General features: G+C 40.5%; 1 protein-coding gene across 1 annotated transcript in view; it reads right to left on the bottom strand.

The window, feature by feature from the left end:
• MARCHF11 (membrane associated ring-CH-type finger 11) overlaps nt 1-23522 on the bottom strand; it is a 112763-nt gene that overhangs the window by 21545 nt on the left and 67696 nt on the right. Inside the window, exon 4 of the mRNA XM_019012998.4 lies at nt 1781-1973. Coding sequence (XP_018868543.3) covers nt 1781-1973 — 193 coding nt within the window. The remainder of the gene's footprint in view (nt 1-1780; nt 1974-23522) is intronic.

The following is a 23522-nucleotide window of genomic DNA, read 5'->3' as shown; positions in this document are numbered from 1 at the left end:
TCTAAGCCAGAACAGACTAATTAGTGAAACTGCCAAGTAAAATAAACAATGTTCAATCAGAATTCTTTAATTTTTTTCAAAATATACAAATAGATCATGGAATGATAAAATTAGGATTTGATGAGCCAAAACACAATGAAAAGTGCCGTCAGTATTTAAGACTCAGATAAAATACTCATTCTCCCAAGTATCTCCAGAAAAATGGCAACTGTTTTTGTTTCTAAGAAATTTGACTTTATAAAATGGGCAAATGCTCAAATTTCAAAAGAGAAGCTTGAAATTGTCATATATTACTAAAAGATTATTTGTTCATATGTCTGTGCTCTTGAAACCAGAACTGTAATAATCTTGATCAAAATATTAATATTAGTCATCAAAATTTAAGACATAATAACTCAGCACTAAATGCAAGTTCTGAAATTAAAAAAAAAAAAATCATTCCCTGACCAGGAAATGCATGGTCTTTTTGAGTATTTATACTGAGGGCAAGAAAGTCAACTGGACTTTTTTTCCTTTTCAGGTTGGATTGGGAGCTAACTGGCTCTTTTATTTTGCATCTCCCCTTTTAATATCAATGGAACACCTCATTTTATACCATTCATGCTGAAAGACAGAATAAACACTGTCTTTGAATGTGTTAAGGGATTCAATTTGTGGATCAATTTTGTGATTCTTCTTTATTAGAGCAATGCCCTAGAGATTATATTTGAATAAAGATTTAGAACTTCCAAATGCTTTCATACGTGTTATCACATTTCATGCAAACTGTTCATATACATGATTAGCTCAATTATTCAGGCAACATCTCTTTAGTTTATATATTATTCAAAACATTTCATTCTTTTATTTTTTTCTTTCTGGCCTGAAATTTGATCATTTTCTTTCCTATTAGACTTGTACTAGTGAGAAAGGAGGAAAGAAAAAAGTAAAAAAAAAAAAAAAAATCATGCTGACATGTAGATCTGGGTGGAGCCTGTGCATTTCTGCCACATCAGAGCAGGAAAATGCTCCCAATGCCGTGGTACCTCCCTACAGCCACCCACACCGCTCTACCCCTTGCCGACTGGTCACCATCGCGATGCCTGTGCACCTCACACACGCCACATAAATGCTGCAGGATTGGCTTCCGTTTTCTCACAGTACTAGGGAACAACAGATGGGTCAAAGGAAACACCGAAGTAACCTTTTTGTAGGGTTTATTTTAGCTAAAATGTTCGATACTTTTTCTCTTCTAAGTCGCTGAGTTTATTAAGTAAAACAAAGAGACACAGGCCAGCAAGGAAAACTGTTCCCAAGTCCCTAACCTTCCAAGAGGCCCCTTTCTGCCCTCAGAGAATCTGCACAGTCATCTTGATGTAAGACATCGAGATGTCTGTCCTCTCCCCAAACGCACAATACAGTACCGCCATTTGCATCAGCCAGGACTTCCCCAGCTTTGTAAAGGGAAACTGGTTTGCTCTCATTCCTTAGAAATAAATGACTATCCTTATATCACTCACTCCAAATAATTTATTCAACCCTTCCTCCTTTCTTTCAGTTGCACAATATCTCACTTTAAATGGGCATTATCCTGTTAATTTTGTTTTCAAACTACACGGGAATATAGATGCTATGCTTTCTTATAAAAGCAGCCCAATTGTGACCCGCAGCTAATTCATTAACAGGAGAACTGAGATAAGTCAATCCACAACATTCTCTATTAGATCCGAATGGTGAAAACGTAATCGCTGAAAGAAATGGATTACTGACAGTGTGTTAACGTTGAAGGTCATGGTCTTACCTATGCACACTAGATCCATAAAACCATACATTCCATAGCAGATCTGAAAAAGGATGTCCTTCCTCTGCCACACTGCATAGGGGCTGAAGGCTGACCAGAGGAGCCAAGTCACACTGGCTATTAAGAACAGGGATCCTAGGATTACAGCAATCATCTGAACTTTCTCAACCAGTGTTATAGAAATGCTCTGCCACTAAAAGAAAAACAGAGGCATGTAAGAAAGGAGCTGTGTATAATTAAAAAAGAAAAAAAAAACATTTTCAGTCCTGTGTTTCTTTTCATAATGTTAGACCCTTTGAAATCTGATGAGACCCCAAATGAATTTTTTCATTTCATCCAGGCTATAAAAAACAGAGAAGCAGATAAAGATTAATGACTTGCCTTAACTTCATTATTTTCAGTAATTCACCATTCTGTAAGTTTAATCTAGTTTGATTCCAGATAATAGTACTGAGTGTGAATGGCTAAGGAATATTTAGTACCTGGAAATCACATTATTATCTTTCATGCATGCATGAAATTAAATACATTCTGACCATACATGGTGAGAACTTCTCTATCTGGTAATTTAGTTTGCTCTTAATACATTTGGCTACTGCAAAAAGAGGGAACTGTCTCTTGTTTTTGTAGAAAAAAATGTAAAAAGCAAATAAGTTATATAAGAACATCACTGAAAAAGTCATTTAAGATAACACACTAGAATAATCATAAGGGAAGTATAAAATTGTACATTATCTGTTATTGGTACATTCCATATACTCAGATATTACTGACTTTTTATTATCTAATGGGTAAGCCATGAAGTATTTTTGTCAAGATTTAGAATTTGTACCTACATGAAGTATCTTTGAAACTCACAACCATTTTCAGCATGTACTCTTCAGTGGGGCAAATAATTTGATGCCCTAAGTATCAATATTCAAAAGAATTTACAGTACAAATGATCAAAAATCCTTCAAGACTGCTATTGACTGGAGAGAATTAATTAATCATGTTCTCACTTTTGCATAATTGAAGCAGAAACGAAACCAGAATTGTTATTAAGGTTTGCCAGTAAACCATGAAACTCAAAACAACCTGCATAATTTACTCATCCTGTGTGGAAGAGCTCTGGCTATGGCAACATATGGCTTCTCAGAAGAATTCTTAAACGGTTTTTTAAATCTTTAAAAAAATGAGCTTAAGCAGTCAGTGTCCATCGGATCAATCTGAAATTTCGTCAAACTCTTTACTTACCTTCAATCTGAACTTATGCATCCCCAAATGGCAAGTTTATGACACTGATCCTCTCTCCCTCATTGTCTGTCTCTGTCACACACTCTCTCTCTCATACACATACCATAAATAAATAATTTACATGTAACATTTTTAAGTATGTATGTGACCTTGCATATTCAGGATACTATTAAATTCTACATTTGTTAAAGATTAAATACCAATGTACATTTGAAATATTTCATTCTCTAAAGTCAATTACCTTATTTTTGTTTTAAATAACAGAACCGAACAACACTGTTTGGTGAAATACTGTGAGAAAGAGATTTCCATTCATTTTAATGTAAAGATTAATTTAGTGAGAAATGGTTTGTGCTTTTACAATTCCGAATGAATAATAATTAAACTATTTCATAAGTGGGAGTTGAACAATGAGAACACATGGACACAGGGAGGGGAACATCACACTGGGGCCTGTTGTGGGGTGGGGAAAAAGGGGAGGGAGAGCATTAGGACAAATACCTAATGCCTGAGGGGCTTAAAACCTGGATAGCGGGTTGATGGGTGCAGCAAATCACCATGTATACCTATGTAACAATCCTGCACATTGTGCATCTGTATCCCAGAACTTAAAAGTAAAATAAAATAAAATAAAAAATAATTAAACTAGTTGATATTATTTTGTCATTACAAATGAATCAAGGCTGTATTCCAAGATGTGTCTGAAGTTGTTTTATTCCTAGTTTACTGACATAATTTTAAGTACATTTATTCCAAACTGCCAGGCCTTCACATCTTTAACCATTTTAAATCTGGTGTCACCAAACAGATATGAAGTGTCAGTATCTCTTGCTCTTGTCCAGTTTTGATACTCATTAAAATTTGTTTTGAATGCAATATGGTGAGCAACGAAGAAAATCGCTATCAACCATCCTAAATGGGCGCTACCATGTCTATACACGTTACTTTACCCTTTAGCAATTTATTAATCACATCAGATAGACGAAAAACAAAGCATCCTTTAAGTCCATGAAGCGTGTCTGTGTGTGTGTTTGACTTTCATATGGTGGGCCGCATGTTCAAAATGTGTATGCTGGAACTGGAGGAGTCCTAGGTAACCAAAGGGGAGTAACAAGGATTCACCAAGAAGAGACTTTACTGATATCTATTTTCTGTTTGGCAATAAGTCTATGATGTAATCTTAGGGGAGTAAATTTGAATAGCTCAAAACTGCATAATGAATTATATTTGGCTTCAATTAGGCCTACTAATTAATTGATCTAAGCCTCCTTGCATGATAATTCACCGTGGTGTCTGTAGACATAGTGTGGCTAGGCCCTACTGAATGCTTGGATTTGGCAGGATGGAAGTGATGGTTGGATGCACTGGCTGTAGTGTTTCCTGGGACCCAGGAAATCGAGTGGCCATGCACTGACCCTGAGGTGCCATCCTCTTCTATTTTCTGTATGGCATACTTCTGACACATGAGGTGTGGCTGCTTCTAGGTGAGGAGGGTGAATGAATGAAGGGAGAGGCTCACCAGAAGCAAGAAACAGTGACGCTTCACACTTGTTTTGGTGACAGCAAATTTAAATTTGTGTACAATTCAAATGCTTGGCAGTTTGGAATGAACGTGTTTAAGATTATGTCCGGAGGCAAGGAAAAAAAGAACAACCTTTGATTACAGTACACTGGGAAGCTTAACTATTCACTATCATCATAGAAATTATTTTTGTTGTAAATATAAGAAGTAATTTGGGATTTTTGAAGATTATTTTTTAAAGAAGGTTAAATTGTACAAAATCTATAGTGAGCTCCCTGAAATTTTTTTTGGTTTTATATCACTCTGCTAATAATGCAAATATGCAAATGTGTTTACAAGTAAACAGACGTTCCTCATATACTGATGAACCTTAAAATTAACATCATTTTTGAATAATTAATGAAGATACATCATTACTGAAACCAAAATTACTAAACTCAATAATAAACACAGGAATTTCCCTTTGAAGACAGCTATCATCTTGGTAATTTCTCTGCCCACTATATACGGTGCTTTCTTACATCTACCATTATGTGCAAAAAGGAGGGTTGTTCTCATTCTTCCGCTAGAAGAAATAATTCTGCCTTTGACCAGTAGGAAACACTCACCCAGTGTCCTTGTCCTTGGAGGGCGTGCATCATCTAATGGGCTCAGCCTGAAGGAGCTGTGTTAATGGGCCATTTGCTTCGATGATAAAAGTAGAAAATAAGTCTCGTGGGACTTCTCTCTCTACCCCAATGTTATATCCATAAGTTTTGGAAATAATCCAAAGGCCAGGATTTAAGTTCGTGAGATTATTTCCAAAACTTTTCAGTGAAATATTTCACTGTCTCCTCTAAAGAGATACATAGGAGTGTGTGTGTCTGTGTGTACGTGTGTGTGTGTGTGTGTGCGCATGTGTGTGTGTGTTGCATTTAACTTTCTTCCCACATTTGGAAAGAAAAGTAATATAACAATAGCCAGATTGGCTCTAAATAGTTGCTACTGCTTTCTTTCTTTCCGTAATAGTTGAATATGTGTGATTCTTTCATATTCCTGAAAAGCTGTTTACTTCTAAAAATCAAACAATTTCATGTACTGTTTCCAGCAAAAGTGGGACCAACTGGCACCTCTTTTGAAAGCTCACCCTCATTTAGTGCACTAGAAGAAGTAATTCAGTAATTTACTAAATTTACTAATTTAATAATTATAGCTTCTATTTGTACAGGACTGATACATGCCAGGCACTTTTCTAAGAGGTTATTTATTTGTATTAAGTCATTTAATTCCCACAACTCCTCTATGAGGGAATTACTATTGTTATCCCCATTTTACAGGTAAGTAAACTGAGGCAGAGAGAAGTTAAACAACGTGCCCAAGGTTACACATCCAGTGAGGACTGGAGCTGAGGTACAAACCCAGGTATTCTGGCTTCCAAGTTCATGCTTTTACCACTTATACTAGACTATGTAATAATTCCACCGAGAGCTTTGATAACAATTAATGGCATACACCCTGCCTCTGCAGTGCCATGACAGTTCTCCTGATGAAGCTTCCCAGTCTGTCTTCTCTAGGCTATTGAAAGAGCTTTCTAGCTGAACTTGAAGCTGTGAGTCATTCCTTGCTCCTCAGAGTAATTCCCCGGGGTTCATTCCTAATGCAAGGGGAGCTGCCCCTCTAAGCTTTAGCAAGGAGGGCTAAATGTTTGGTTCAGCACATATCCTCAGTGTCTGGCAGAAGGATCAAAAAGGGATGGAGGGTGATTAAGAGGAAGAGAGGAAAGGAGCAGGGAATGAAGGAAGGAAGGAAGGAAGGAAGGAAGGAAGGAAGGAAGGAAAGAAGGAAGGAAGGGAGGGAGGGAGGGAGGGAGGGAGGGAGACCCCTCAATTCAGCTTCATATGACTTCTTTTTATTCTCCCAAATGCACTGTTTACTTTGGTCCCTCTGTGTCTTTGAGCACGCTCTTTCCTCAGCATGCAACGTCTGTCTCCTCTTTATTCAACTGATCCATCTGTCCATACCTGGCACTAATGCCACCTCTTGTAAAGAGCCATCCTCTCTTGCACTTCCTCTCCTAAACAGGATCCTTCGATCTGGGCCCCCACTGTCCACTATTTATACTTCTGGGGAAAGCTGGCTTCCTTCCTTCACACTCAAATCCCAGATAGCCGTATCCGTCCCCATTGTCCCTGGACTGCAGGTTTCCCGGTGGCAGAAGCTGAGTCTCATGCCCCCTCCTGTGCACCACAGAGCTGAGCACACCCAGGAGGTGCTGGAAATACACGGAATTCTGACTTTAGTTTCCACCACTCATCCAACTGCCAGATTTGCATTCTCTGCATCCATCCCATCAGTGCCTATGGGATAAAGATCCACTCTGGCCAAGCCACCAGTTAGTCAAGAAGTGAGAACTCAGATCTGTCTCCAAAGCCCCAGTTCTTTCTAAAATGCCCTTCTCTCCGCCTACTCTCTCTGCTCTCACTCCTTAATTCCCTACTTAAACTGACACATCCTGTATCTGAAAGGAAAAACAACACGGGCTCAGTCATACCTATTTGAAAGGTGGCTGTGGCAATGGAAAAAATTCAACACCTGCAAAAGCAGTCCAACAAAGTTCCAAAATCTGACTCATACCTTTCTAAATGGCATCTCCAAATATTTCTTGAATCTGAAAGCTGCAGTTTGTTGATTTTAACACGAAGACGACAAACTCAAGGAGTTATATCTCTTTAATTTTAATGAAATTTTGGGAGAAACTAAATAACTCACATTGGATATTATGTAATATTCTCTTTACATGTAAGTGCCCAGAGATGTATCAGTAGGGTCCACCAGTCCTACAAAGATTCTGAAAATGTACATGGCCCAGAATTGGGTATCTTTGTGTGGGAGGTTCCGTGTTAGTGGAGTATTCTCCATGAGAAATTAGAAAAGCACTCCAATAATTTCCACAGATTGCTGTGAAACCAGGCAAATACTGTGTTCTTATCAATGAAGTATGACTAATTAACGGAGGTTTATTAGTGCCTTCAGAGAATAAAGGAGGGAAGAGAAAGCTATGAATTTTCTTTAAGGAAATGACAGGATACTCCAAGTCTCTTCCTGTACAAATCCCTTCCAACCAGTAAGCTAAGCACTTGAGAAAGACATACACTCCATCAGGTCTCTAAGAAGCTATTTAGAAAAAGGTGGACCTGTCTTTCTGTTGTCTGAAAGAGTTAATAAACCTTCTCAATTTAGGAACCAATTTCCTCTCTGAAAATAGCACATGCTCAGAGGGAACTAGGCTGCACTCCGAGGGAGAGAAGACCTGTTCAGGGTGCCTTAAATCATTCAGTCTCGGGTACTGTTTCATCTTTGTTTTTACAAGGCAGGCCAGAATGAATCATTAGTTAATAGATTTATAGTATGATGATTTATACTGTGCGCTATGACAGGTGGGATCACTCAACAGTGTCACAGGAGAGAACACCTGCTCTTAAGAGGTGTCCTCTTCAGAAAATGAATTTAGCTAAAACGTACATTCAGTCATCTTTAGATGGTGTACAAATTGCAACACTAAAGTTGGGATTTGAAATGCTGGCAGAAAACATCTCAATGTGTAATCAAGTTGACATGTAGATAGAAAATTCAGTTAATTATACGCCCTTTCTTTGTAGAGCTGTATTTATAGGCTGCATATTAAAAGTGATTTTCATGATTTGGTATGAGTCTTTTCTGCTAGAAAAGCATTTTCACAAACTTATCAGAGCTGAGCTAAAGATTAGACAAAAGGAATTTGCTTTGCCTAAGAAAGAGGAAATCTAAACAACCTAGAGAAAATCATTAGAAAACATAGAACCATTTCTCTGGAAAAACTGTTAACAGTTAGTTAAATGAAAGAGGAATATAATAACTGATTCTAAAGATGGAAGAGCAATAAGGAGATACTACAAATAGCTGTATGCCCATTAATCCCAGAGCATAAAGGAAATAGGTAACTTCCTTGGAAAACTTAATTACCAAAACTGACTCAAGAAGAAATGGAATGTATGAATAATTCTAAATAGAAACGGAAGTTGTCATCAAAAGCCTTCCAAAACAAGATAACAAACACCTCCAGGACCAGTTTCACCAGATGTTATAAAGCATTTAAAGACAACATTTTATCAATCTGACATAGTCTGTCTCAGAAAACAGAGGAGGACAGAACATTTTCCAACTCATTTTATAAGGCCACACAACGCTGATACCAAAACCTGACAAAAACATTATAAGAAAAGACAAATTTCAGGCCAATATTCTTTATGAGCATGGATGAGAAGAAATCCTCTACTAGATATTAGCAAATTGAATCCAGCAATATATAAAAACAACAGTGCAGCATGAGTGAGTGAGGTTCACCCTAGAAATGCAAGGTCAATATAACATCCAAATAGCAATCAGTGCAACAGACCATATTAGAAATAAAAATATCCTCTCAGTAGATGTGGTAAAATCATTTGGTATACTCTCATTCATGATGAAAACTAGGAAGAGAAAGAAAACGTCCTAACCTGGAAAGGGCATCTAAAAAACACTTACAGATGGGATCATACCTAATTGTGTGGAGGGGAAATGCTATCTTTTCTCTGATCAGGAACTAGGCAAAGATTTTCACCCGTTTTACTTCTATTCGACCTTGCACTGGGTGTCCTACTCAATGCAATGAACCAAATAACAAAAAGAGAAAAGTATAAAGATGATGAAGGAAAAACTTTAAAACTGTCTCTCTTTTTAGATAGCATGATTATCTGCATAGAAATCCCAGGGAATTTACAAGAAAACCTGTTAGAATTAGTAAATGAATTTAGCAAAGCCTCAAAATACAAGATAACAGGCAGGGTGTGGTGGCTCACACCTGTAATCCCAGCACTTTGGGGAGGCAGAGACAGGTGGATCACCTGAGGTCAACAGTTCAAGACCAACCTGGCCAACATGGTGAAACCCTGTCTCTACTAAAAATACAAAAATTAGCTAGGTGTGGTGGCAGTCTCCTGCAATCCCAGCTACTCAGGAGGCTGAGGCAGGAGAATCGCTTGAACCCAGGAGGCAGAGGTTGCAGTGAGTTGAGATCATGCCACAACACTCCAGCCTGAGAGGCAGAGTGAGACTCCATCTCAAAAAAAAAAATACAAGATAACAATGATCAATTATATTTAAATATCAGCAGCAAAAGGTTGAAAAGTGAAATTACAAAAACAACACTACATAAACAACAAAAACCATAAATGACTTAAGACTAATTTTTTAAAAAGATAATCTACAAACTGTTGTTAGATAAAATTCAAAAAGAACTAGATAAGATTTATTTTTTAAAAAGTTGGAGTGTTCTTGTTAAATGATCCTCCAAACCTCTTCTTCCTTGTTTCTACACTTTTGAGGTACACACTTTTTAGCTTAATAAAAGCCATTTTCTTTGTAAAAAGAGGAAAAGAAAAGAAAAACATAGATGTGAACATTAAAAAAGGAATGCACACCTATTAGAAATGGGTTTACTAACGGAAATTTTTCAAGAAAGATGATCAAATTTCCAAGAAATACGACCCACTTATTTCTAAGAAAGAAATATGAATTTGGGTTATGACAACTATGAATCAGCTCCTGTCACATCAGCCACATGGTAGAAATTTGATACTGTATGGAGATATATTTAGTGTTTCAAATTTTTATAGAATCATTATAACCCATAAAAGAGAGGGAAAAAAAGGGTTCCTCAACTGCTTACATATTATAATGCAAACTATCACTTTGTTGATTTTTCACTGATGTAATTTCATTAAAAACATTTTTAAATGCCAAAAATAAATAAGACTCATATAAATTACAGTTGTGGCTAAAAAGACTCACCATTGTTCAAATAGTCATTCTCCTCCATTTTAACTTCAAAAGTTAAAATAGGAGCAAAATAGTAACAGAAAAAAAAAAAAAGCTTCTTGTTTTGTTTGGTTTTTTAAAAAGTTTTTTAAAAGAGACCACTCATTTGAAGTTAATCAGTATAATTTCAATTCATAGAAATCAAAAAAGAAAATTGTTGGTTGCTATTTCCAAAAGAATTAGGCATGAGAAAATGCTCCAGACTCACTTTCTTGTGTGAAAAGATCTTTCCTCCACTTCTTCAGCTATTGGTAACGCACATCCTTTGAGGGATGGTGTCTTGACCAGAGATCATCATTTCATTCATTAAAATACCTTGAACTCAATCATGCCACCAACAGAAAAGCAGAGAGGTGGGTGGGAAGCTCCCGATGTGTACTCGGGAGTGCTGTCAGGATTTCATGTTATTGTATGGAATTTAGAATGTCAATAAAAATTTTCTTCCAGAAACCTGGAAATCCCAGGGGGTTTGAAGGGCCATGACCCAGGACTATGGCAATGTGCTCAGTAAGATTTTCTGTTCAAGAGGAAGAAATTAAGCACCCTGAGGGATGGGTTACACTGGGGGTTCCTGGGATAAGTATCCAAGACCATGTGCCTGGGTCCCAGAATTGCAAAGGAGGAGAGAAATTTTCTTTTCCCAGAAAACAAGCCCTGGGAGGAGACAGCCTCTAGGAAGACTTCGCTTTACTAAGGAGATTCTTCCCCACCTTCCTCGGGGTACAGGACTCAAGTGAAGTGGACACGGGAGTAGGCGAGGCTGCCCTTTAACTCCAGGACCAGAAGAATAAAGTGCTAGATGAATCTGAACAAAGGTAAAACTGGCCCAAGGCCATGGAGGCAGCAAAAGGAATACCAGACCAGGGCCAGAGTGACCAGATGAGCCTGGGAAGTTCCAAAATTCAATTCCAGGAGGAGGAAAATTAATACAATATGAAGGTTTCGTTATCAAGTGAGAATCACGACCAGTAGAGCCCAGTGATGTGGAGTGGAGAGTGACTCAAAATGGCAGAGGCAGCTGTAGGTGGCCAGGGAAAAGGACATGAACAACATTAGTGAGATGGGCCTTACAGAGAAGTGTCTACCCAAGAAAACCCTTCCATCAAAGGCTGCCCTTTACCCAGGTGCCAAGTCTTTGGAAACAGGAGTTGAATCCTGTTTCCAGAATCTCCTATCTGTCTCCATTCACAGGAGGAAGGTATATCAGAGCAGCAGAAGGTGTAAAAAGTTTTCTTAGAAGGAATAAAGATGCTTAGTGGGAAGGTTATGTCTAACTGAGAAGTTAACAACAGCAACAAGTATTTGGACTGACTAGCAAGCATTAATTTAGCAACTATAGGGTACAGAGTAATTTAGCAACTACAGGGTAAGCATCTTACAAAGAAAGTTATGTCTAACTGAGAAAAATCCCTGAATAACTGAGTATTAACAGGAGCAACAACTATTTGGAATGACTTGCAAGCATTAATTTGCCATCTACAGGGTACAGAGTCCACAGAAGAAATACCAAAGATTCTGGATCTCACAGGGAAAAAAAAAAAAAAAAAAAGAATATTTATTCCTTTATTTGCATTCTCTAATTCTTCCAGAACCATCCACATCTTATCTCTCCATGTTATCTCCTATTTGATTGTTGTAGATTTTCATATTTGTCGGCGGCTTATTAGTCCAGATTTAACAGTCTAAAAGTTGAAATAAAAATGCATTTTAGGCTCCTGTAGTCCCAGCTACTCAGGAGGCTGAGGCAGGAGAGTGGCGTGAACCCCGGAGGCAGAGCTTGCAGTGAGCTGAGATCGTGCCACTGCACTCCAGCCTGGGCAACAGTGCGAGACTCCATCTCAAAAAAAAAAAAAAATGCATTTTAGCTTTTCAGTTTTCAATTTATGCTGACTTCTCCTTTTCAGTTTTAATTGTGTCTCATAACAAAAGCAGGTGCTAGCTATTATTTCAAATCAGGGAAATCTTCCCCAAGTGTCAACTGTCTAATATGATTAGGCTTAGTAACCAGATTTTGCCCCATATGAATTAAAAGTGTGTGTCTGCATGTGATGCATTTTTATTTCATTACTCCTCTCAATATTCAGTATTAATTATGTTTAAATACAGACTCCCCAGGGGAGCCCTATATAACTAATTAGTAGGCGGTCATAACTAGATTTACTTGTTCTCTCCATGAGGAGTTGAAAGCTACCTTTTTGCTAAAGGAGCTTATTTAAACTCTCAACAGGCTATTGCTGTTTTCAACCTTGCTTTTGGAGCAGAATTTTCATTGAAAGCAATGACCTTCTCACTTGAAATATTTCAGTTCATGTAGGCCAATGCAATTTCTCCTGGTAGTCAGAACAACACTGTTAGTAATTAGGGACCATAGCATGAGGCAGATTAGCCCTTGCATGAAATTTATGCAGAATCTTTTACAAAGTGGCTTCTCTTGGCTACAGGCAGGCAGCATACTATGTTGGGACAAGCAGAGAGCTGTGAATTGGCACTGCTACCAAGCAAGTAATTCTTCTCATAAGGACCTCAATGTTCTTTATAAAATGACATTTGGTATATCTTAGAATAATTGTATGTTGATGCCTCCATGCATTGGTCTCCTTCCTTAATTGGGGTTCTGAGGAATGAAACAATGGCTATAAGATCATAAGGTGGCTGAGTCAGTAACAGAAAAAATACAGCCCATTAAGCTGAGTTGAACGTGCAGTGTCTGCTACTACATGGAACTGGGCTTTGCCTCAGTTCTTGGTTAAAGTCACACTGTAAGATGACACTGATACGTACAGGAGGCAGGGAAATACTGGGTAGAAGAGGGTGGGGTCCCTGGAGAGGGCTTCACCCTCAAACCTGGACTTGTGATCCTAAATGAGAACTTCACATCCCTGTTTTCCTGCCTGAATGTTGCCTTCTGTTCTACCACGCCCTCTGTCCTGTGCCCATAAGAACTCCAGACCCCAGACTCAACACACACACACAGAAGTGTCTGAATGTCTAGAGAAGCAGCAACTGGACATCGGAGACTATGGCCAGAGAGGAGTTCAGCCACTGATAGCCAAACTCCAGGGGAAGACTGCCTTCCCACTCCAACCCATTTCCAGCTGCCCATCCCACTGAGAGCCACTTCCACTGCTCAATAAAATCTCCACATTCACTGTATTTCAAGTCTGTGTGACCTCATTCCTCTTGGGCACTGGACAAGGACCCAGGTGCAGGTCAAGAGGCTGTCACACTGACTTTTCACTGAGCTGTTTAACGGTTGCTGTGGGCCAGTTTGGGGTTTGTTCCTGCCAGGACCCAAAGGCACTTGCCCTGGCTCCTGGAGCCCCTCACCTGCATGCTCCCCCTCTTGCAAGCGGTTTGAGCATTGTTCGCTGAGTAAGGGAGCCACCCTTTCACAAGTTCCGCGAAGGGGTCAAGGGAACCATCTTGTCTTAACACCACCGATGTAAAAATACATATGGAATTCTGACCCCTTTAAGCATCTAATATGTATAAATGTATTCATTCAACATGCAACTTATCAGATGTCTGGTACATGCCAGACCCTACAGAAGTCACCATGAGATCACTGCCCAGGCATAAAAAAAAAAAAAAACTCCACAAAAGTCTAAAAATCACAATACAGTTTGGTATGCACTCATAGAGAAAAGTGAATATGGTGCTTGACGAATGGAGAAACTGCATCTGCCATGGTCATCAAGTCATCAGCACTTGAGCTGAGTTTGACAGGATGGGTCAGAAGAGTTGGCTAGGTGGAGAGACAGCAGAGGACCCGGGGAGGTGAAGGACAGACAAGGAGAAGTATGTGCACAGGAGTCGGTGTGTTTGGTAAATAGTGGGGTTTTATTGTTGCTAGAGAGTAGAATCCACGTGAGCAAGCTTGAAGGGGGTTTCTAGGATTAACTATGGAGTTTCAATTTTATCCTACAAGGCAATGACAATTACAAAATCACAAGAAAGAACTAGGTTTAAATGTGGAAGGATGTTGCAGAGATGTTCACCTGCCTAGTCCTGTTCTTGCTTCCTGTATTTTCCAAAGATGGTTAAAATAATACATCCTGTCCATGTGCTCTTTTGCCATGTGGCTCTTGCCATTCCCCATCAAGAAGCCCCATGCCCATTTCTCCACCCCCTAGAATATAGGGGATGCTTTGACCAATAGCATATGGCAGAAGTGGCTCTGTGTCAATTCCAAACACAGATTTTAACTGACCTGGCAGTTTCTGTTTCCCCTCTTTTAAAAGTCATGCCACATAAGAATTACTGAAACCACCATGCCATGAGAATCTCAAGACACATGAGAGAGGCCCTGGCAGATGAGACGCCATGTGGAGAGGAAGACCAAGGGGCACCGAGGAACTAGGCATGTAAGCGAAGTTCTCATGGAAGTGCATCCTCCTGCCCAAGAATCCTAGGCAGATGCCATATTGACCACAGACAAATCACCCAGCAGAACCCTTTCGGACCATAAAGTTGTGAGCAAAAGGAAAATAGTTGTTTGAAACCACTAAATATCTTTGTGTCATGGTAACTGCAGGAGAAACAGGCTAAAATTCAGAAAACCAGACACTTCGTGTATCACCAACTCAACTGAGCTGCCCAAGTTCTCGACCCTTTCTCTTCCTCATCTTTAAAATGAAGATTTTGATTAAACCACCTTTAAGGCCCCTTTCTGCTCTATAATTCCCTAGAGTACTCAGTTCGTTTTATTATTCAACCTTTCTTTCCTTCCCACCTTTTCCCCTTATCCCTCCTCCTCCATCTCCTTTTCCCCACAACTACCTTAGGAATTCTGTAACAAAAGGCCCTTAAAACAATGAGAAATGTTTTGGGGGTGATAAAATATTCTATAACTGTATGGTGATAAAAGTTGAACAAGTCTATAAATTTACTAAAAATTATAGAATTGTACACTTAAAATGGGAGAATTTTATAGCATATAAATTACATCTCAATAAAACTATTTTTAAGGTCCTAGAAAAAAAGTCCTTAAAAGAGCAAAATGAATAAAATCTTTTTGTCAATTATTTGTCTGGTTGGTGTGTGTTATCTTCAATCGTAAAATACTTGAAATACACTTAATTTTTAAAAGTAAATCCAGCTCCTGGCACAACCCAACAGAGAGGGAACCCCAAGGAAGGCCATTTACCTCAAAAAAAAAAAGTTCAGTTTTTTTTATTTGTTTTTGTTTTGTTTTGTTTTGTTTTTCTTTTTTTGCTTCCTGGAAGGCTGTAGGCTGGCTAATGAGTTTGGACTCTGAGGTCAGATTTGAATTGAGGGTCTGTTACTCCATCTCTTTGCTGTATGGCTTTGAGCAAAAAGAACCTATTTTCCTCACCTTTAAAATTGTATAATAGTAATTATTACATAAGGTTATGGTAAGGACTAAAGGAAACACACACACACTCACACACACACACACACACACATATCCCACAGTGCCTGGGCACATAGTGGGTGTTCACATAGCTGTAATTTTTCTTCAAAGGTAACAGAGCGCTAACTGATAACTTCTCTGAGTAAGGCAAATCCCCTAGCCCTTCACTTCTGGAGGCTTCTAGATGAAGTCTGATGGAAGAATAATCACCAGTGTGTCTGGGCACTGCTGCCCGGCCCATCTCCCAGTTAAACTCCAAATCATGTCTCCTTTCCTGACATCCTGCTGTGGCTTGCATATCACATTGCTTGAAGTGCAAAGAAATTCTTTCCACTGACATAAAGAACTGTAAATCTCTTATGTGAGATTTGGCAGCTCATTAATCCTCAGTAAGGAATGGGGAAAGGGAGGGATAGCTATGATACCTTCTCATATTTTATCCTTTACTTTGAATAATATTTTAACATAACAAACAAACAAATGCCTTTCTATGAGTTCCTAGAATTCCTCGCAGTCCTTTAGTTTTCCCATCAATAAGGGTTTTATGGTATTAATAAAGAACAAGCTTTTCCTCACTAAAGAGATCTTCCCCTTGCTTAAACTTTAGGGCAATCATTCATATTTTGATTGAGAACTCACTATTTGCCAAGCCAGGCAGAAATGTACTGAGATACCCCAGCCCTGGCCAGAACACCTGACAGTCCATGAAGAGAGGAGACACTTGGCCAACGGCTGCAGGGGATCCCCCAGTCATCTCAAGCCACAGAAAGCACAGAGAAGGTAACATGGACTCTGGGGTTTTGAAGCATCTGTAGAAGTTCATTAGGCAGAAAGGAATGTGCCCATCAGAAGGCCAAACACCTCTCAATCTCTGGCTTCCTGTTTTTTTGTTTTGTTTTGTTTTTTTCAATTTCATTTTATCTTTCACTTGCCTTCCCCATACTTTTGAGTTCCCCTCCCATCTCTGGTTTTGCAAGTCAATGACAAATAGTCAAACAGTGACTTGCTTAGCCCTTTTATGCAAATAATCCAGTATAACATCTGATTTTTACCTTCAAATGGCTCACAATCTACTTGATAAGATCATGGCATAGGAAACAGAGAGGACCAAACAACACTGCATGTCGAGCCATAAACTGTGTAGAAGAGACCATGAGTTTCATAATGGGAGCTGGGTGGACAGACATCAATGCAAGCTAAAACAATTTAGAATGGCTTCCTGTAGGAGGCAGACCTCCCTGTAAATGACAGGGCATATTGGGAGATATAAAATTCTGACATGAGACCTTCCAGGCAGGAACAACCTGAATGAGGCTCCAAGAAGGGGGAATGAGCAAGGGGTGCCTCTGTGGCACCCCATTCAAAATAAGCCTATGTCTACCAACCCCAGAGGGGTCATTTGAAAAGTAGAAAGTGTGTTCGGCAATCTGATAGCTCTATCTACATAACATCCAACAATATGACCAATTTTCTCCCTGTAAATCCTGTTAAAATACGATTGTTCTTTGACATATCTGCTTCCCTGACCACACTGTGAGCTCTCTACTGGCAGGATGTCTGAGTTCTGTGACTTGGCCCAATGCCATGGTAGCATCAGAACACAAGACACATTGGGCCCATGCATGAAGTGTGGTTTTGTTTTCTTTCTTTACATGAATGACTTATTGTGACAGCATGAAAGGATCCCAAAAACCACTTTAGCTTCTAATTCTAGTCCAGTCATTCTCAACCAAGGGTGATTTTGCCCTACCCTACCCTACCCTATCACCAGGAGATGTTTGACAATATCTGAGGATATTTTTTCTTGTCATTACTGGAGAAGGTGCCATTGACATCTAGGGGGTAGAGGCTAGGGATGCTGATAAACATCCTACGATGGACAGGACAGACCTTGCAACAAAAAACCCTTCTGACCCAAACTGTCAATAGTGCTGAGGTTGAGAAACCCTGTTCCAGTCTATCACACAAAAAGACTAAAACAGGTGCTGTGTTTGGATTGTGGGTGTTCTGGTTCTCTCTGGGGTCATATATTCTCTCTCCTACTCATTCTTAATCTTTCTTATCAGTTCAAGGGATGTGGCCCATTACTCATGGAAATGGAAGAAACCACCTGCCCCATGAACGTCAGATGTGGCTGGGCCCTGGCTGCAGGTGAGGTGTGTTACGAAGCTGCACCTGTACTACCTGTACTTCTTACAACATTTTCAATTGTCCCTACAAACATTCCAAAATAACAAACATTACACAAAAATGAAGATGACAGTATCCACATAACAGCTGAACCACCTTATAAGCAACTTTACTTAGGACCAGGGCTTATCTGATATAAGATGTGCAGGCAAATTTTCTAGAGTTTTTCCTCTCCCAAGGGTTGCTTAAAGTGAAGAAATAAACTAAGTAGTTTGGAAAAGAGAGGAGGGCTTGATGGAAGCACTACTGATTTTTTTTTTTAAATCAGATTACCATATGATTGCTTTTTAGTCAGTTATGTCCCTACTGAAGAATAATTTATTCTTCAAAAAATGTCTTTGACAAAAGTTTTGTGATTGGGAGTACTAGAGTTAAGCATGTTTTGCAAATAGTAAATTAAGGTGGCTTATATCTCCCAAGTAATTTAACAAATTATTAAAGAGCTACAACAATATTAAATGTGATACAGACAGGAGACAGGGAAATACTGGGTAGAAGAGGGCGGTTCCCCAGCAAAGGCCCCAGCTGGGGTCCCAGCCTAAAGCCTGGATACACTCAGCCCTAAATGACAACAGGCATTCTTGTTTTTGTGCCCAAAAAGTTGCCTTTTGGCCCATCACGCCCCCCTATCCTGTACCCATATAAATACCGAACCCCAGGCTCCAGGAGCAGATGAGGAGATGAGGAGACAAGCAGACAAATGGCCGAATGGTGTGGCAGAGAAACAGAGAAGGGAAAGAGTGTCTGAGCGCCTAGAGGAGTTTGGCTGGGGGTGGTCAGAGAGGAGTTCGGCCGCTGGATGGCCAAACTCCAGGGGAAGATCATCTTCCCACTCTATCCCCCTTCCAGCTCCCCATCTATCCTGTTGAGAGCCACGTCTACCACTCAGTAAAATCCCCACATACATCTTTCAAGTCCACGTGTGACCTGAATCTTCCATGACGCTGGACAAGAGCTCAGGATACAGAAAGCTGTCATACTGGCCTTCTGCCCTTGTGAAAAGGCAGAGTGTCCACTGAGCTGGTTAAACACTCAAGCCATTCGCGGATGGCAAAGCTGAAAGAGCACACTGTAACATGCCTCCTTGGGCTTTGGGAGTCACAGGCACCCACCCCTAGACATAATCAGAGCTGGAGTGGGGCTGGAGCCCAAAGTGCCTGCCCACCAGAGCTGGGCAGGGCTGGAGCCCAAAGCACTCACCCAGGCTCCAACACCTGCCTGTCTGCATGCTCCCCCTCCTGTAAGGGGTTTGAGCTCAAGGCAGCCAAACAGAGAGCCATGCCCCTGTCGCATGTCCTGCGAGGGGGGGCCAGGGAACTCTCCCGTTTCAAAGGTGCCCTTTATTAAAAGAAATAAGCTTATATCTGGACATTTTTAAGCTAAGAAAGATGAAAGGGAGGGCAGGTATGGGTTGCAGTGGTGGGTACAGAACTTGGAAGGTCATGTCTTGACGTCTGCCAGGGAGAGGAAGGGGATTGTGGGAGGCAGAACTGTTGCCAGGCTCACATAGAGAAAAGATGAGGCCCAGAGGACCAGACATGTTTGCTTCCAGATGCCCCAGCTGGCCTGGGGCAGGGGAGAGAGAGAGTAAACGGGAAGCTGCAAAGCCACACACCAGGATCTTTGGAAGCTGCTCTGGCCTTAGATTACAAGGCCAGGAGGGTGGGAGAGTGGACAACACAGAACAAGACCAGTTTATCTCCAAGTAGCTAAGTTACCTGAGGATGTTGTGCTCCAGGGTGTTTTTCTCCTGCAGCCACAGAAGCAGAACTCTGCTTGGAGTGCTTTATGGAGACAACATTTGTAAAGTGCATGCATGCATGACTCTGCCTACGTTCTCTACCTGCTGGTGATGATGGCCAAGGTCACAACCTTGAGATGGAAAAACCTCGATGAGGGTCCTAACTGCCATTTCCTATATAACCTTGGAAATTCACTTGACTTTCAGATCCTGTTTCCTTATCTGCAAAATAGGGATAATAATACCTACTTCAGGGATTATGAATTGCTTGGAGCATCTGTGACATAAGAAATACACACACACACACACACACACACACACACACACACACACACACACACACACACACAGTTTGGTCTTTGCCCTATGTCCTGGAACACACCTCCTAGAACCCTTGGAATCTTCAAAGTGCTAAATGTCTTCTGTACACTAATAAGATGACTGGTGGCTCCTGGATGGACTCAGGATGGGGGTTGGTTGCCTGGGGAACCAACCTCATGATTAGAGGGCTGATGTTTTTAGCCCCACTTCCTGAACTCCAGGGAGAAAAGAGGAGCTGAAGGTTGAGTCCGTCACCAATGACCAATTATGTAATCAATCATGCCTATGTAACGAAACCTCCATAAAGTCCTAAAAGGACAGAGTTTGTAGAACTTCTGGGTGGGTGAACACATGGAGCTGCCCGGAGGATGGTGCCCGGAGAGGGCATGCAAGCTCTGTGTGCTCCTCACATCCCTTGCCTTATGGCTTTCTTCCATTTGGCTGTTCCTGAGTAGTATCCTCTATAGCAAAAGGGAAAACATAAGTAAAGTGTTTCTCTGAGCTCTGTGAACCATTCTAGCAAACAACTGGACCCAAGGCAGGTGGGGGGAGGCATGGAAACCCACAACTTATAGCCGGTCATTAGAAGCTGAGGTGACAACCTGGACTTGGGACTGGTTTCTGAAGTGGGGGCAGTCTTGTTGGACTGAGCCCTCAACCTGTTGAATCTGATGCTGACTCCAGGTCAACTGTGTCAGAATTGAGTTGTGCACACAGAATTGAAGAATTGCTTGTGGAAAATCCCCCACATGCCTAGTGCCAGAAGTGAAGTGTTGTGAGTATAGAGAAGAAACAGCACTAGCTTTTCTAATTCAGCATCACAGGAGGTAACTTTCATAACACACGCAGCACCATCTCTAGAACATATGTGCTCAAAGAATGGCTTCTAGTTATTAATTGTTAAGAGGGCCAAGTTCCCAGAAATTCCTCCACCGTGCTCTGATAGAAAACAATCCCAGTAATGTTTTATCAAGTGGGCAACTATTGTAACTGCCACATTTTTGTCCAGGCCCATTAGTGTAACATACAAGTGAAGTCTCATTTAAGGAATATGTTTTTCTCTTGGTTCTTTAGAAAAACTGGGCAAATTATATGCATATTTTTAAAAATTTAGAAAATTTTATAATATATACAATTTTAAAGGTCCCCTTTAAATCACAAAAATCATAATGCAAAGAATTTTGGGTTAGGGCAGTGAGACATCATGTAGTGTCTATATTCATAAAATTGTTTTGCACAGATAAATTATTAAAAGGAGACCGGATACAATGCTGGAGACTGACCAGTCCACCTACTTTTGCATTTTTGCACTGCTGACTTACAGGCTGCTAGTCATGAGCAAAGAGCAGCATCTTCATATATGAAGGGCATGATCACAATATAACACAACAAAAACATAAAAAATGGATATTTATTTGAATTAGAGGGTATTCAGGTTTCTTTTAAATATGTTTTTTAGAAATGATCTGGTCCAAACTCCTATTTTAGAGAAACTGAGGACAAAGGTAAGATGATTTACCCAAGGTCATACACCTAATGGCCAACATAATAAAAGTTATAGGTCTTTACATTATCATTATCGATAGTGGATTCAGACAATAGTGTGGATTTATATTTCTAATATCCAGCCTATGAAGTATTTCTAATATCCAGCCTCCAAGTCTAACAAGATAATCTGTATCATATTGAAAACTACCAAATTATAAAATGACACTACCTGACATGGTTTGGCTGTGTCCCCACCTAAATCTCATCTTGAATTGTAGCTCCCATAATCCCCATGTGTTGTGGGAGGGACCAGGTGAGAGAGAACTGAATCATGGGGGTGGTTTCCCCCATACTGTTCTTGTGGTAGTAAATAAGTCTCATGAGATCCAATGGTTTTATAAGGGGAAATTCCTTTCACTTGGTTCTCATTCTGTTTCTTGCCTGCTGCCAACATAAGACCTGCTTCTCACCTTCTGCCATGATTGGAACCGTGAGTCCATTAAACCTCTTTTTCTTTATAAATTACCCAGTCTTGGGTTTGTCTTTATCAGCAGCGTGAAAACAGACTGATACAGTAAATTGGTACTGGCAGAGTGGGGTGCTGCTGTAAAGATACCTGAAAATGTGGAAGCGACTTTGGAACTGGGTAACAGGCAGAGGTTGGAACAGTTTGGAGGGCTCAGAAGAAGACAGGAAAAGGCAGGAAAGTTTGGAACTTCCTAGAGACTTGTTGAATGGCTTTGACTAAAATGCCAACAATGATATAGACAATGAAATCCAGGCTGAGGTGGTCTCAGATGGAGATGAGGTACTTGTTGGCAACTGGGGTAAATGTGACTCTTGCTATGTTTTAGCAAAGAGACTGGTAGCATTTTCCTGCTGCCCTAGAGATTTATGGAACTTTGAACTCGAGGGAGATGATTTAGGGTATCTGGAGGAAGAAATTTCTAAGCAGCAAAGTATTCAAGATGTGACTTGGGTGCTGTTAAAAGCATTCAGTTTTAAAAGGGAAACAGAGCATAAAGGTTCAGAAAATTTGCAGCCTGACTACGCAATAGAAAAGAAAAACCCATTTTCTGAGGAGAAATTCAAGCCAGCTGCAGAAAGTTGCATAAGTAACGAGGAGCCAAATGTTAATCAGCAAGACAATAGGGAAAATGTCTCAAGAGCATGTCGGAGACCTTTGGAGAGCAGCCCCTCCCATCATAGGCCTAGAAGCCTAGGAGGAAAAAATGGTTTCCTGGGCCAGGCCTAAGGCCCCCATGATGTGTGCAGTCTAGGGACTTGGTGCCCTGTGTCCCAGCCACTCTAGCCATGGCTAAAAGAAGCCAAGGTACAGCTTGGGCCATGGCTTCAGAGGGTACAAGCCCCAAGCTTTGGGAGCTTCCACATGGCATTGAGCCTGCAGGTGCACAGAAATCAAGAATTGAGGTTTGGGAACCTCCACGTAGACTTCAGAAGATGTATGGAAATGCCTAGATGTTCAGGCAGAAATTTGCTGCAGGAGTGTGGCCCTCATGGAAAACCTCTGCTAGGGCTGTGCAGAAGGGAAATGTGGGGTGTGAGCCCCCACATGGAGTCCCCACTGGGGCACTGTCTAATGGAGCTGTGAGAAGAGAGCCAATATCCTCCAGACCCCAGAATGGTAAATCCACTGACAGCTTGCACTGTGTACCTGAGAAAGCTGCAGACACTCAACACCAGCCCATGACAGCAGTCAAGAGTGGGGCTATACCCTGCAAAGCCACAGGGGCAGAGCCGACCAAGGCCATGGGAACCCACCTCTCGCATCAGCGTGACCTGGATGTGAGACATGGAGTCAAAAGAGATCATTTTGGAGCTTCAAGATTTGACTACCCCACTGGATTCTGGACTTGCATGGGGCCTGTAGCCCCTTTGTTTCAGCTTTTTTCTCCCATTTGGAATGGCTGTATTTACCCAATGCCTGTACCCACATTGTATCTAGGAAGTAACTAACTAGTTTTTGATTTTAAGG

Source organism: Gorilla gorilla, chromosome 19 (assembly GCF_029281585.2).
Source record: "Gorilla gorilla gorilla isolate KB3781 chromosome 19, NHGRI_mGorGor1-v2.1_pri, whole genome shotgun sequence".
NCBI lineage: Eukaryota > Metazoa > Chordata > Mammalia > Primates > Hominidae > Gorilla > Gorilla gorilla.
This window is presented reverse-complemented; position numbering and strand designations above follow the sequence as displayed.